This window comes from Salvelinus fontinalis, chromosome 3, assembly GCF_029448725.1.
Source record: "Salvelinus fontinalis isolate EN_2023a chromosome 3, ASM2944872v1, whole genome shotgun sequence".
Taxonomy (NCBI): Eukaryota; Metazoa; Chordata; class Actinopteri; order Salmoniformes; family Salmonidae; genus Salvelinus; species Salvelinus fontinalis.
Window position 1 is genome coordinate 21,077,102 of NC_074667.1, and position 16,074 is coordinate 21,093,175.

Consider the following 16,074-nt stretch of genomic DNA (forward strand, 5'->3'; position numbering starts at 1 on the left):
TTACACTGCTGCTACTCGCTGTTGTTACTCGCCCCACCTACATGCACAGATTACCTCAACTAGCCTGTACCCCCGCATACTGACTCGGTATCGGTTTCCCCTGTATATAGCCTTGTTATTGTTATTCATATGGTGTTTCTTTTTATTATTACTTTTTATTTTAGTCCACTTGGTAAATATTTTCTTCTTCTTGACCTGCACTGTTGGTTAAGGGCTTGTAAGTAAGCATTTAACAGTAAAGTCTGCAATTGTTGTCTTCGGCGCAAGTGACAAATAAAGATTGATTTGATTTGATTTACTACAAAACTGTGAAGAAGTTGTGCCATGGGCAGTAGGCATACTAGACAGCCTTTTAACTGCGATTTTAGCTCTCTTAATCCGTCATTTAGCGACTGTAGTCTATCCAGTATTCTCATCAGCTTCATTCTCACTCATCTTTGCCAACACCATCAGTTTCAAACTCAGTATCCCCTTCTGCCATTTTCTGAGAATTCAACCACCCACACCGCTATTCGGGATCCTTGGAACATCCAAATATTGCATAGCTGGCCACCACCGTGTCATGTGACTTCTCACGACCTATATAGAAAGGTCATGGAGTCACAGCTTACATAAAATATGATTATGGCTCGATGATTTGAACATTTACAACTAGCTTTGGGAGAAGACGCATATTAGATTCAGGTACAGGTACGTGTAACAGGTCCAAACCTGCTTCACATATAAACCATCCTATGTTGATTTGAAAATGAGTGAGTGGGTGCGTCACTTTAACCATAGAGGGATAAAATATGGCCAATGCAAATTAATATCTAGTTGTGATGAATGGGGGCAAATGACAGGGGGGAAAAAACGTTCAAATGTTCCATGAGAAAAAATAAAACTCTTTGGACTGTTCATCAGCAGTCCCAAATACAGGATCATTCAGCTTTCATTGAATATTGTGCATGTCGTAAAGGAGTGAAACCTGTTATTAAAAACCTGGAAGGCAAAGAATGTTCATGGTAATTCAGAACCCACAGCCATCTCAAACATCATAACATTTTGAGCATGTGACAGTAAACCCACGAAACTCCAACATCCACTGAGGGCGGCATTCAAAAGAGCAAACAGTTACCTACTGCAGCTAATAACTAGCTTGCGGCTAAAGCTTACAACAAAAAGCAACGCCTGGCAGTAGACAAACAGTAACACTGGTTTGAGAGAGGAAAGAAAAGAAAGAACCTCTGATCAATGCCATTGAGGCAAGGAAATGTTGCCGCAATCGTGCTAGCTTGGTCATCAAAGACAATTGAAGCAGTTCCCCCTGGCTCAGCTTTCAACCCCTCCGGAGAAGAACATGTATAAATGTAACTGAAGGCAGTTACAGACAACTGCTAGAGTGTGCTAAGCCATAGCGAGACTGACAGGTCAAACAGGTTCTAAGGGAGAGGCCGCTACTTGTTGGGCTGCTAGGCATGACATGAGTCACACAGCTTCTATTTATCCAACTGGGCACTTTGTTACACTCCAAACAACACTGTAAGACACAGGGTAGTAAAAATAGGTCTGCTAAAAGTATATCAGTGGTAACACATTTCAATGAGGCATGGGATAGCCTAGATAGGAGGTATGTTGTAGGCTTCCTACATGTGTGTCACTTAAGTAAGACATACTCTGAATTCCCCTTGTAGTCTGAGTCAAGTGTCTAATATGCATAATGGTAGGACACATTTGTGTTGTGAGAGTTTCTGTGATCTATGTCAACAAAGACTTGCCATATGATTCAGTGGGGATGGGTAAGTGATGATTAAGCGGCCTTTGCTCAAGAGTCAACACATTGAGCACCACAGTACTGTAGTTTTTTTCTCGCCGATCAAAATCGTCTCCTACTGTGAAACGTTCAACATACTCGTACATTTGTCAGTGTGTTATATGCTAAAGTAGAGATCAGCTTTTATTGGGCAACATATAAACATATTTTATTGGGCAACACAAATAAGTATGTGTGTTGTGCACCAAATAGTTAACTGAGTGAAAACATAAACGAGAAATGTTTTGCTCTCACATGATGCCTTTTTGTACCATCCTCATGCACCAAGCAACATTGCTTATTTGTGTAGCTAAGTTGCCACACATAATGATGCCCATTGTTCCCATTTTCTTAAACCATTTATTAATAGGAAAATCTTCACGCAAATGACTTGCCCATAATTTATGAAACACACAACTGAAACTGTTTTGCCTGTTGTACATTGCTGCTTTGTGTACATGCGTGAGTGCATTCGTGTGCGTGTGTGTTTGGGTTGCAAGAGAGGCAAAGAGAGGGAGAGAACCCACTGCCTCAGATATCATCAAATGTCCATGCAAGGCAAAACTCTTGCCCAAATGGGAGAATATCAACACAGTTGTTATACACAGGGTTGACTTTTTATATTCTTTCCTATAGCTTTAAAACAGCTTTACACATATTCAAAAAGCATGTCATACCAACTGCCTAACCTCTACTCTATAAAAACCCATTTATACAACTTTAACGCATTATAAAAAGTTAAGCCACACACACCACAATGATACCATTATTTACATATCCCATTTAAATTACAACATAAATTAGAAAATATTTACATTCAAGGTAAAGATAACAGGGGAAATCCTCTGTTTGCAGTTCATTGTCTAATTAAAAACACTATTTTTCAAAAGAAATATATACTTTTGGCATACACAGACACACACTCGCACAACATAACACATACGCTCTTGCTGGTGTTCTGGTTAAAAGAGATACAATTTAGATCAAAATGGCAGATTATGATTGGATACAGTTAACATCAACATGGAATAGTTTGTACTGAAGGTGAGGGATATCTAATCTGGTCGGGGACTGATTCCTTTTACATTTGCAAACTGTAAAAATACTAAAGTAACCAATGGGCAATATAAATACTTAAAGACAGGATTAAAAGTAACAAAGACCCCATTGCTGTGGCTTTTGTCACAACCCACAAGTAACCATCCGTCATCGAACAATGAATGTCTGCCATTGCAAATCATCTTTAAGGTTTCTGGGGAATGTAGACAAACAAAGAAACAGGCTCCTCTTTTTTTACCAGACCTACCAAAGAAACCCCCATGAACAAAGCACAATAACACCGTACCCATTGAAGTCGTTATGAAAATGTAAGCATCAAAGAAAACAAGAATGAAGTGGATTTTCTTATCTCCTATTTAAAAAAAATGGCCTTTGGTAAGTCCAATGGGAACTGAGCACTGCGGAAGAGACAGAGGAAATCAGAGGATTTGTCTCCAGACAGAAGAGGAGGGAAAATAGCTGAAAATAATTTACAACCACAGTTACCCATCTTGAAAATATGTCCTATAGGCAAACAAAGTCTGTTTTCTGTTCCTTTCCCCATGTCAACAGCGTCTAGGCCCTTTGGCTGTAAGCAGCTTATGCACCTACTATTACAGTAGGCACCAAGGTAGGTTGATCTCGCATTGAAACCAGCCAATGGTAGTAACAACGCAAAAGCAGTGACAAGTCTTTTGAAAAACTCTACTCGTAAAAGAGCACAGGCCATAAGCACCAGAAATTGTCAATTCAACTGTGTAAAAACACAAATGATCTAGAATCGGATTCATATCGGCAATTTCGCTACTAAATAGGAGGTCAAAGTAGTCCAAAGGGGAAAGGGGGGGGCTATACAGTCCAATGTGGGAGCATTTCCTCATTTCCTGTGCTTCTCCATTTTGTCGGAGGCTTTGCTACCGTTGTCGGAGGAGCCCTGCGTTTCGCTGCCAGAGCTCAGGTACATTTTGTCCACCTGTTTGAGGGCCTCGTTTAGGTAGTTCTGGAGGGAGGTCATGGCGGCGCAGATGGCGGGCGAGCCGAATCCGTGGGTGATGAGGCTGAAGTGGGTCAGGCAGCTCTGGATTCCCTGATCGAGGATGGGTGCCGGCCGCGAGTTCCCCAGAGGCGAGCGATCCTGAGTCAGCAGGTCGGTGAACTCCTTACAGATTTGCCTTTTAAAAAGAAAACGATTACAGAAATTAGATAAAGTTAAAGAAATGTACATGACCCAGACATAGACTATTGGATTTATGTAGGTATAAGGTGAGGAACTTGTGTGTCAGCTCTGCTTTAAAGACCAAAATTGGCTAAAGAAAATTGTGATAAATAAAAAAGTATACCGGTTTAATTTAAGGACCAAAAAATGTACAGCTGCACCATACAGTTTGCAAAATAGTTGGGAGATTTTCCATGGCACATGGTCTATGAACTGATACACAAAAGGACATTGAATCCAAAACGACGTTGGAATCAAAACTTTGTTTTCAAATTAAATTATTATACAAAATTCTTGCAACCAATAGACTGCAGATTTTGCTGCAAAGAGACAGAATCATTAGATCACTTTTCTTTGGTACTGCCCATGTGTAGCTATTTTTTGGTCACAGGTTCAGGAATGGCTGAAAAATGTACTTGGAGCTAACTCTGCAAATAGAACTGCTGGGTGATTTGAAAAGTCAGAGTCAATCAATCGATAGTATAATAATACTCTTAGCAAAGGTGTTACTCTTTCATTTACAATCCTGTAGAAACGATGAGAATCGAAAGGTTCAGAATTTTTGTGAAACATCACAGCACAGTGGAAAAATATATGGCCCACACACACACACACAAATTTTTTTTTAAAAAGATGACAGAAATTAGATAAAGGAAACGGAATGTACATGACCCAGACATGGACTATTGGATTTATGTCTGGGTGACAATTATCCACTTATATGTGTACACTGTTTCATGTACACACTACGAAACTGGGAGGTCTTAAAAGTAGTGAAGACATCAAGATGTTTTATAAATCAAGAGCAGCTTGAAAACTAGTTGAAAAAGGTTTTAACCGAGTCCAAAACATCACATATGTTCAAAACCCGCAGTGTACATCCCTTCATTTGGAGGAGAGAGAGAGAGAGAGACTCACTTGGCAGCAAGGAGCATGTTCTTGCGGGAGTTGACCTCATTGCGTTCCACATGTGGTCGACCCAGGTAATCAGCGATGGCCTTTGCCGGAAACTCTGCCTCACATACGTAGCCAAAATCCCTTGCCAAGTGAAGGGCTTCACCTATAAAGACAAACACACAAGTGATGCACACGCATAAAACACACAAACAAACACACAAAATACAAAAAAACCTATCTAAGAGACGTGTGAATGTGGTCTTGCTGACATCCCACATCCCACAGGGGAACTATTATGTAGAAAGGGGAACATTGAAGTGGTGCAACGTAAATAAATCAGTTGCGCTCAGTCTCTTGGCTCGGGGGAAGCTGTGCCAATGAGATGAATATATCCCATCTTCAGGGGTGACTTCCTGCATGGTCTTTAATGGGCTTATGTGGCTAACTGCACCCGGGCGGCCTGTAGCACCAAACAGAGGCACTTATTGATAGACACACGGATCACTTGGGGAATGTAGCTATTCAGAAACATTAGGCTTTAAGGTCAGTTAACCCCCCTGGCAAGTCAAACACGTTATAACAAGCCTTAATTCAGACTTTGAAGGTCTCTAAATAACACTGGCCCCGAGTCATTCTCCTGCACCGAACTGTCACTCCATTTATAGTGAGTAGAGTTTATATGGGGGGGGGGGGAATGAAATTACACGTGGCTTCGGGCGGCTAGGCGCACAGCTATGCGTCATTGCTTAGACATTGTTTAGCCGAGGTATGACTGACGAAAGCGTCAAAGACGGGATTTAATGAAAAAGTAGACCGAGGTGACTATCCTGCCTAAAAACAATGATCTAAAACAAGAAAAAATCTTCATGAAATACTTCGCCCTGAAAATGATTTGAGGAGATGGGTATTTAACATCTTTCAAGAGTTTGTGTGATTTGAAAGACAGGAAGGTTACAAGCTACATGTTTCTTTGTCCTTTGGTCGCATGTGCTGTATTAGATAATGCCACAGCCGTAATAGACGTAATAGACAGGGTTGGACTCCGTGAAGTTGTGTTTCGGGGCTATTCTCTTACTCTACTGGTCTTGGCCAGCTGCTCGGTAACCTCAAAATGTCACCAAGGCAGTCAGGGTGGATAATGTCAAAGCTTCCTTGATTTTCAAAGGCAGTTAAATGTAGTGAAAGACAAAAATCAAACATCCGCTAGGTCACTGCCATTTTGACCAAAAATGGGGAAATGACAAGACAAAGACCAGCCACAGCTACTATTGAAGCCACGTTCCAGTAAGTTTTATACAGCCAATATTATAATAATACAGGTAATCATGTCACAGTAATGGAATCGCAGAGTTTAGGTTCACCATATAAATATAATGAATAGATGGTACAACACCAGTGGAAGTGGTAAAAACAAAATGACCATCTCTGATGGGATGACTACAAAGACATCCAAATGATATGTTGTTTATCACATCTCTGTATATGTGCAACAATGAATTCAATTGGTTCTCCATTTTGGACCAGCCAACAAGGAGTAAAGATGGAGACGAGTTCTATGCATTGCATTTCTATGATGTCATATATGTTTTTGGCTCATTCACCACGGTTTTAAAGACGAAGAGGCCAGCATACCTTCTACCAGTGCAGTTAGCAGGGTGACATTAGCAGCCTTCCTCCTTCCAGCGGGCAGGTTGAGCCCAATCTTGTCCAACTTCTCTCTCAATGACCGGCCACCATTTTTAGACTTGGCTCTGTTGGAAAGATAAGGACAAATATAGTTAGTGTCATCATCGTTACTTGACAAATGTCTGCTTTCATACGAACAGGGCCACATTGGGGTCATATAAAGTGAAGAAATGTCTGAATTCATAACAGTCATACAGTCCCTCTAACTAAAGAATATAGCATATTCCATTCCATAGGCTATTTCTCATTAAATGTTTTTCCTACGAATCGAAAGTATGCATCAATAAGTGATGTTGTAAGGGCTGTCACCCAAACTTCAGACTTCCTACCACTTTGAGAAAACCTAGCGGCAAAAGTCTCCCCCATCCCTGAAGGAGACCTCATCATTCACTTTTGAAAACAAATAAATCAAATGAAAAAGAGCCTCCGATACCCATCCTAACCTAAAACAAAAATACACTATGACACAAATCAAATTGTATTGGTCACATACACATGGTTAGCAGATGTTATCGCAAATGTAGCAAAATGCTTGTGCTTCTAGTTCCGACAGTGCAGCAATATCTAACAACTACCTAATACACACAAATCTAAGTAAAGGAATGGAGTAAGAATATATACATGGATGAGCAATGACAGAGTGGCATAGGCAAGATGCAATATATGGTATAAAATACAGTATATACAAATGAGATGAGTGATGCAAGATATGTAAACATTACTAAAGTGGCATTATTTCAAGTGACTAGTAATCCATTTATTAAAAGTGTCCAAAGATTTCAAGTCTGTATGTAGGCAGTGTGTTGGTGATGGCTGTTTAACAGTCTGATGGCCTTGAGATAGAAGCTGTTTTTCAGTATCTCGGTCCCAGCTTTGATGCACCTGTACTGACCTCGCCTTCTGGATGGTAGCTGGGTGAACAGGCAGTGGCTCGGGTGGTTGTTGTCCTTGATGATCTTTTTGGCCTTCCTGTGACATCGGGTGCTGTAGGTGTCCTGGAGGGCAGGTAGTTTGCCCCCGGTGGTGTGTTGTGCAGACCGCACCACCCTCTGGAGAGTCTTACAGTTGTGTCCGGTGCAGTTGCCATACCAGGCGGTGATACAGCCTGACAGGATGCTCACAATAGTGCATCTGTAAAAGTTTGTGAGGGTTTTAGGTGACAAACCAAATTTCTTCAGCCTCCTGAGGCGCTGCTCCGCCTTCTTCACCACACTGTCTGTGTGGGTGGACAATTTCAGTTTGTCCGTGATGTGTACACCGAGGAACTTAAAACTTTCCACCTTCTCCACTGCTGTCCCGTCAATGTGGATAGGGGGGTGCTCCCTCTGCTGTTTCCTGAAGTCCACGATCATCTCTTTTGTTTTGTTGACGTTGAGTGAGAGGCTGTTTTTCTGACACCACACTCCGAGTGCCCTCACCTCCTCCCTGTAGGCTGTCTCATCGTTGTTGGTAATCAAGCCTACTACTGTTGTGTTGTCTGCAAACTTGATGATTGAGTTGGAGGCGTGCATGGCCACGCAGTCATGAGTGAACAGGGAGTACAGGAGGGGGCTGAGCACGCGCTCTTGTGGGGCCCCAGTGTTGAGGATCAGCGAAGTGGAGATGTTGTTTCCTACCTTCACCACCTGGGGGCGGCCCGTCAGGAAGTCCAGGACCCAACTGCACAGGGTGGGGTTTGAGACCCAGGGCCTCAAGCTAAATGATGAGCTTGGAGGGTACTATGGTGTTGAATGCTGAGCTGTAGTCAATGAACAGCATTCTTACATAGGTATTCTTCTTGTCCAGATGGGACAGGGCTGTGTGCAGTGTGATGGCAATTGCATTGTCTGTGGATCTATTGGAACGGTAAGCAAATTGAAGTGGGTCTGACGTCCTTGACTAGTCTTTCAAAGTACTTCATGACGACAGAAGTGAGTGCTAAGGGGCGATAGTTATTTAGTTACCTTTGCCTTCTTTGGTACAGGAACAATTGTGGCCATCTTGAAGCATGTGGGGACAGCAGACTGGGATAGGGAGACATTGAATATGTCCGTAAACACACCAGCCAGCTGGTCTGCGCATGCTCTGAGGGCGCGGCTAGGGATGCCGTCTGGGCCAGCAGCCTTGAGAGGGTAAACGCGTTTATATGTCTCACTCACGTCGGCCACAGAGAAGGATAGCCCACAGTCCTTGGTAGCGGGCCGGGTCGGTGGCACTGTATTATCCTCAAAGCGGGCAAAAAGGTGTTTAGTTTGTCTGGATGCAAGATGTCGGTGTCCGTGACGTGGCTGGTTTTCCTTTTGTAGTCCGTGATTGGTCTGTAGACCCTGCCACATACGTTTCGTGTCTGAGCCATTGAATTGTGACTCCACTTTGTCCCTATACAGACATTTCGCTTGTTTGATTGCCTTGAGGAGGGAATAACTACACTGTTTGGATTCGGAAATATTCCAGTCAAATTATGCTTCTCCCGCCCTAAGAACATAGAAGGGAAATCACACACACTCACACACTAAAATTCCCCACTCGCTGTAGCCAATTCAGTTTTCCACATGACTGAGTGGCAGGCTTCGCTCCGTCCTTGGCGGGTGAGAGAGACAGTGTCTTTGGGGAGGCGCGTGTGTGTGACTGCCCCGCTCCCTCCACACCGTCGCCTATCGCTTCATGACCTAGTTAGCAGTGCCTCAGATTGTGTGTGTGTGTGTGTGTGTGTGTGTGTGTGTGTGTGGGGGGCTTTAATGCGTGTTGCACTGGCGGGGTCACATGGAAGTAAAAAACTTCCATTCCCAGCAATAATAGGCAGGAGCGAACCCCTAGTCCCTCAACAGACTGCCTGCTGATATATGGGGCACAAGGTCAACTGCTCAGCAGCAATTAAAACTGCCCTATAGCCCCCCCCCCCCCCCCCCTGAACTCGTAGACACACACCCACACACAAACATACTCTTTCTATCATACTGGTGCTAACTACTCTGATGTAACATATCCCCAAAGCGAAGTATCTGGAATTGCAGGGCACGTACAAAGGTAGTCACGGTGCTTCCACACAAGCAATGAAGAGGAACAGCAACACATCTGCTTTCAGAGAACCGCTAAACTTTCCTAAATTAATGTCTGTCCATGAACCAGGTATGAACTTTTCACAGTATAGACCTACACTCTTATATAAAAACGTTCCAAAAGGGTTCTTCGGCTGTCCCCATTGGCGGACCCTTTTTGGTTCTAGGTAAAACCGTTTTAGGTTCCAGGTAGAACCAAAACAGTTCTACTTGGAACCAAAAGGGTTCTACCTGGAACCCACAAGGGTTCTTCAAAGGCAATGGGGGCAGCCGAAGAACCCTTTTAGGTTCTAGATAGCAACTTTTTTGCTAAGAGTGTACAACTGAATATAGACCGACAATCTTTCACTCGTTTAGTATCCAGCAACTGGAAGTAGCTCACTAACAATAGCTGTAAAACAGGAGCAACATCAGAGTAAACTGAGAAATGTATTGCGTGCACATCTCGCTGTGATCTCCTAACTACATCACATCAGCTGTACCACAATCACTGATCCTTTGAGCTGCTGTGAACCATATTTTAACGGACTAGATGTTGGCCATTGTTCACAATTACACCCGCTGGGGGCGGCAGCGTAGCCTAGTGGTTAGAGCGTTGGACTAGTAACCGAAAGGTTGCAAGATCGAATCCCCGAGCTGACAAGGTACAAAATCTGTCGTTCTGCCCCTGAACAAGGCAGTTAACCAACTGTACCCCGGTAGGCCGTCATTGTAAATAAGAAATTGTTCTTAACTGACTTGCCTCGTTAAATAAAGGAGGGAAAAAAACAGCAACACCTACCGGCATAATGCCTTATGATGCAGTTATAATGCCTTATGATGCAGTTATAATGCATTTGTTTATTTAAACCTTCAGGCTACAACTAAAAACTTAAAGCCGACAGGTACAGCTTTGAATGATGATGTTATAATGCTTTGCGATACATGTTTAACACCCCTTATAATGTCTTAGAACCATCTCCCAATGGATTGACATTGTGCGAATACTGACCTGCGCAGGACTCCCCCCAGCAAGGAGGCGTTGAGGCATTCGGGAGGGGACAGACGCCGCTGCACCTCAGCCACAGTCACCTTGTACTTGGAGGTGGAGCTGAGGAGCGAGAGGCGTCCGGGCACTGAGCAGAACACCTCGGTGGGGTTGGACACCATGCCTAGCAGGGACTCCTTCTGGAAGGGCAGGCCCAGTGAGTTGCTCTTGGGGAGAGACATGGGGCCTGGGGAAGGGGTGTGGAGAGAGAGGAGTGGTTAGTACGAGTGTAGGTTAATATAGATGGGAAGAGAAATGATCATGAGAGTAGGATTAGTAAAAGTACGAGTAAAAGTTGGGAGTATCAAGGTAAATGTATCTGTATTGTCCCATTGGGAATTTTGGTTTGCAGCGAGGACAGACGGACATTAGACAACATTATTGGACTTCCTGGAGTTTGTGCTACATTGCAAAAAATGTTATTTTGAGAAGAGACTGTTTCTTTGAGAAATTCAGGTTGAGTCATCAAGACTGGTTGCGTCTGCCAAAAGTTGTAAATCTTATCCACACTGTTTGTAACCTCCAAACACTGCAGCTTGGATTCTAACTTTAACATGCTTTTCCTTATAATAAACTATGAAATTTAACACCATCATAATGATTTGTAAAGAAAATCAGGGTGACTGACCTGTTACACGTAAACAACAAACATGTTTACTTTGTGGAAGCCAAAATGTAGACCATAAGTAGCCATTAACTAGATAACGATAATTCCTGCGGTGTCACAGCTAAAAGTCCCCTCATTCCTACCACCCACTGACATGACATCCACACATATACACACACAACTGCTCCATACTTCTTCACCGAGGGAAGATTGCAATTGCATACTCCCCACCTCCTCTCTCCTTGTCTCCTTCTCAAAACCCATTGGATGAGAAAGCCAGAGTATCCTCCCCTCTGACCTTCTCCTCCAATGGGTTTTGAGAAGGAGACAAGGAGAGAGAAGGTGAGGAGTATGCAATTGAAATCTTCCCAATGAATCCCTTCTCCCTGCCTTGCCTATCTGAAGAATTATATACAGAAACAGGGCCTATATTGGACGAACATTTTGGATTAAACGTTCAAGGGTCTTTAGCTACTTCTAATTGAGTGACTAAAAATAACCTCATCTAAAGACTTGTCCAACTGGCAAACTAGGTGGCCATTTTGGGTCAAAAGTTCAAGGGTCAAACTGAACAAGTCACACCCAGACAAACATACAAAGTACACTACATATACCTTCGTCCTCACCAGCAAGAATTCCCCCCTCATAATAAGTCCTCTGTAAGCGATCAAAGTTCCTGCCCCCTCGTAGTCCTAGTACTGAGAGAAGAATCACAAAAGGGGGGCAAAATTATGATTTAGAGCTCATCTATTGGATAAACAGCTAAGAGGGAAGTTTTGCTTTCACCGTTTACAATAATGTACCACAGTCTACCCTTGAGTGTAAGACCAATAAATTGAGCCATTGCACAACAACTGTTTTTTTAATCGTACAACTTGTTACCTCCTTAATACTGTATGTTTGATCAGATTATCGTATTGATTCAAATCTGAAAATCAACAATGTCCACCAATGTAATGTGTGTCTCAAATCAAAAATGCCTGCAATTGAGAAAATATATATGGTATGCAAAATGAGGCATTAGGAGCATTTAGGTAGCTTTAACACAGATGGTTATAGCTGGATTAAATATAATATTCATGCTTTCTACTGCCTAGATGGCCATCAAAATCTTTTGTCTAAAAACATAAATAAGTACTTGAGCATGCACATTAGGCTATTCTATATCATGTTAACTATACATTTGTTCACATGCGTCTTCCTGTGGAGCAAGCAGTTTAGCATTATACATGTAGGCTTTACTACAGAAAAGACAGCGTCAACTACTCTTTACCATTCTTGCCAATGTCATTCACACTACTAACTGTAGTCACCCACCATACCACAACAATGTTATCTATCATTACAGTTCTTGAACCTACATGTCTACAGTGATGTTGTTTCAACAAACCATACATCTAGAATACATTTACTACTAATATGATCGATATCTACATAAATCTAGAAATTCATTGGGTTACAAAGGTGGTGCAGAATTTCAAATCAATGCACAACATGACCGTCTTCTGAGTGAAAGACTGTTGAAGGAAGGCGTAATAGATAACACTCTGAATCCTCCTCATTCAAAACATTTCATGCCCCAACAAATGACTGATTTGCAAGTAGGACACCACACCCCAGCTAAAGCTGGTTTTGCAGAGCGTCAGCCAGCGAGTCCTGAGAAGAGCAATCCATTGGACTGCTTTTAACTGGAATTCAAAAGGAGTCGAATGCACCAGCTTAGACCGCTAAAGACCCCTCCCTCCCTCCCTCCCTCTCTCCCTCCCTCTCTTTCTCTCTCCCTCTCTCTCCCCAGTCAATGCAGGATTTCAAGGATTGCACAATGTCCTCACAGTTACATCTTGTCAGCTAGAGCCTGCTATTTTGAAAAGGTTCTTCTTCTGGTGCTCTATTCAAACGACCTCAGCACGAGAACACACAGAGGATCAAACTGGGCTTAGTTAAGTGCACCTCATGACTACGGGGATTATCACTGTATGTACGAACAAGTACAACGAAAAGCCTTTCCCATTCCGATTTTTTATAATCAAATGCAAAGACATCACTGTACAAATAATTGCAAAATATTTGTCGAAGAAGATTTTTTCCAGGTATGTACTTAGTAACAAGCAATCTCAGGGATGGAGTTAATGGAAATAGCACTCAATGTTTCTCTATTGCATCCGTGTTACCTGTTGGCACACGCAGCGCCTAATACATCAAGCATGTCTATCTCACAAACCACTAAGTGTATTGTCTTGAAGTGGTGTAAAAGCCTTTTTACCATTTCATCAATTAGTTTGATCAATTAGTTAATATACAGTAGGAAAGTAGCGATGTGGAAAGTAAAATAAACTCACCTTTTTTGATGACCGTCTGATCTGCCATTATAATACTGTGATCATCTACATGCTGAAAAAAAATAAGTTTCATATAAGTGATGTTATAGTCATTCTTACAAGGGAGTTCATTATGAAATATGCCATTTCCATTCCGTCCATTACATGAAACCATAATAAAACCATGCCTTTGTTGCATGCCCATATATTTTTGTTTTCGATGTCATGCTTCTTTCAATTTAAGTCAGCAACAAAATCACAATGAAATCACTCACTTGAACATCATCCAGGCCATGGCCCATTTCGTGCAGTCCTATATTATCACCAATGACGGATGACTCAATGCTATGAGCGTGAGGCGGTAGCAGTTCCGGCCGTCGGAAACCTTCTCTCCTCAAGGCGGACGAGCCGCCTTCCAGGCCCAGAATCTGACTAGCGAGTCCGCTTCGCGAATGAGGTCCTTCTTGACCCTGTCTCCCCGGCCATGATTGTTGCTGGTTCGACGACTGGTGTATGGAGTTGATGTTGAAAGGGTCGCCGAGGTGCGAGTAGGGGTCACTGGACTGGGGGTATGATATAGGCTGGTAGGGAGGTGGAAAATACGGGGGTTGGAAGTCTGAGTTGGCCGAGTGGGAGAGAGACGGCGACGGGCTGTAAAGGTGCTGGCTCACTGCGGGGAGGTGAGGTAACCGGGGGTTCCCATTGCTACTCCCGTCGTGCCTTTCCTGGGGACAGAGAGACTTACGTTAAGGTTGACAATGATATTAAGATAAATGATAAAATGTTGTGCCCCTTGTCAATCAACCAAATTCATGGTGAATCAACAATCGTCGACAAAATTAGAAATAACAACTGTGTTGATAGCTAGGCCTGACATCGAGATGTATTTTTCACCATCGTTTAGGAAGGCATGGTCTGTATTGTGAAATGTTTTACACATTCATGCCTAGGCTGACATTTAGTGGGCGAAATAAGGCCATTTATTTTATTTTATTGCAGTACTCAATTTCTGGAGGTCAGACTATTTTTCAAGAAAAAAATAGGCAATACATGGTTTTAGTATTCAAAGTAGCCTAATAATGCATATTTTGTTAAACTGAAAAACTTTCTGATAGTTTATGCAATCTGTGGACTATTGAGGTATTGTTGTCACCATGGTCAGCTTTCATTAGACAGACAGGAGGGAACTATTTTACTACCCACGTGGGCCTATAATAATAATAATAACAATAATAATTTTGTCATTTTAATTATTTACAATAACCTGATTTAGGCTTAGCTCAGAGAAATAAGCCTAAATAAATCAAAAAGCGTTCCACTTTCATTAAAATCCCACTCATGTAACAATTTTTCTTTACTATACAATCCATATAGACTAATCTAAAAGTTATTTACTGAAATCAAAACTACATGGTGTCAGTCGCCAATGCATTAGTGGAGGAGATTCTGCGGATAGAGTCAAAGCCCATCGAGATTAGCCTATAGACATCTAATAATGTTGCATATTTAGAAACATATTGACAATGCTAAGAAACCAGAAAACCAAACATGGATGCCCTAATGCACTTGAACTTGCATTTAAGATGAATTCCATAAAAGCAAATAGTGACAACGAAAATAGCATATACCGACCACTGATCTGTCTTATTCTAAATGCTGTATCATTTAAAAATGTTCCATCAAAATCATTTTCTTTCTGTAAAACTTTTATCGAGTCTGCCTAAAAGCTATTGTCGCTCAAAAAATATCCATAAAATTGGCTACCAATTTTAGATGCGATGGTGTGATGGAGCGCATGAGGGCCACAACCTTTTCATAAAATGTTTTTTTCATAAATCCTAGCCTTGTTGAAACGCAGGCCTAATGCCGTGCGGTTTGTCTATGTGTATAGCTAGAATTTACCTCGCAGTCGTCCTCGTACTTCACGTTATCTGCTAGTTTCCACAGCATAGTTTCTGACAGGCAAAATGTTACACCAAGAAGGTTGACCAGGTAAATTGGTGGTTTTCTACGAGTTAATCCAGGTAGGAAATAAAGTAATACTGTACTTCCTAGAAATCATGAATCAACTTCTTCAACTCGAGAGGAGGGCGGCGGTTCCTTGAAGCGCACTGACGTTTGAGCGTGATTCGGGCGGCTATCAACGTAGGTCTCAACAGCAACTGAGTGAAAACGGTTGTCAAGCAAGATCCCTTTCCATCCCAACGACTCAGTAAGCAGTTCTTCAGTGAATATGGGAAGACGCGCTGAATAAGAAACTTGACTCCCTCTGACGGACAAAGTGATGATGTTCAAACCTTTTCTCCTTACTGAACCCGCTTGGAAGCATGTGTACTAAATTTGCATAGGTTAGATATTTTTAGGGGGCGTGCCTTTGTCATGATGTCATCTTGAATATGGCAGAATAAAAGTTTGCTGATTGGTTGTTATCTGTTATTATTGGAGCCAATCATAT

At 42.2% G+C, this 16,074-nt stretch overlaps 1 protein-coding gene across 1 annotated transcript; it reads right to left on the reverse strand.

Moving 5' to 3' along the window:
- Nucleotides 1–1,979: 1,979 nt before the first annotated feature.
- Nucleotides 1,980–15,881, reverse strand: LOC129840745 (transcription factor AP-2 gamma-like). Its single transcript, XM_055908897.1, has 8 exons — nucleotides 15,522–15,881; nucleotides 13,895–14,344; nucleotides 13,641–13,692; nucleotides 11,916–11,999; nucleotides 10,659–10,881; nucleotides 6,576–6,694; nucleotides 4,965–5,106; nucleotides 1,980–4,002 (listed from the first exon to the last, which is right to left on the reverse strand). The coding sequence occupies exons 1-8, from the start codon at nucleotides 15,567–15,569 to the stop codon at nucleotides 3,708–3,710; spliced, it is 1,413 nt and encodes a 470-aa protein (XP_055764872.1). The 5' UTR covers nucleotides 15,570–15,881; the 3' UTR covers nucleotides 1,980–3,707.
- Nucleotides 15,882–16,074: the final 193 nt, after the last annotated feature.

What these genes read in the sequence shown, in the direction of transcription:
- LOC129840745 (XM_055908897.1), bottom strand. Translation starts at nt 15,569, where the DNA reads ATGCTGTGGAAACTAGCAGATAACGTGAAGTACGAGGACGACTGCGAG. An exon ending in CTGGGGGGAGTCCTGCGCAG is followed by an intron (nt 6,695 to 10,658) that starts GTCAGTATTCGC and finishes TCTTTCCAACAG; the next exon opens with AGCCAAGTCTAAAAATGGTG. An exon ending in AACATGCTCCTTGCTGCCAA is followed by an intron (nt 4,003 to 4,964) that starts GTGAGTCTCTCT and finishes TCTTTTTAAAAG; the next exon opens with GCAAATCTGTAAGGAGTTCA.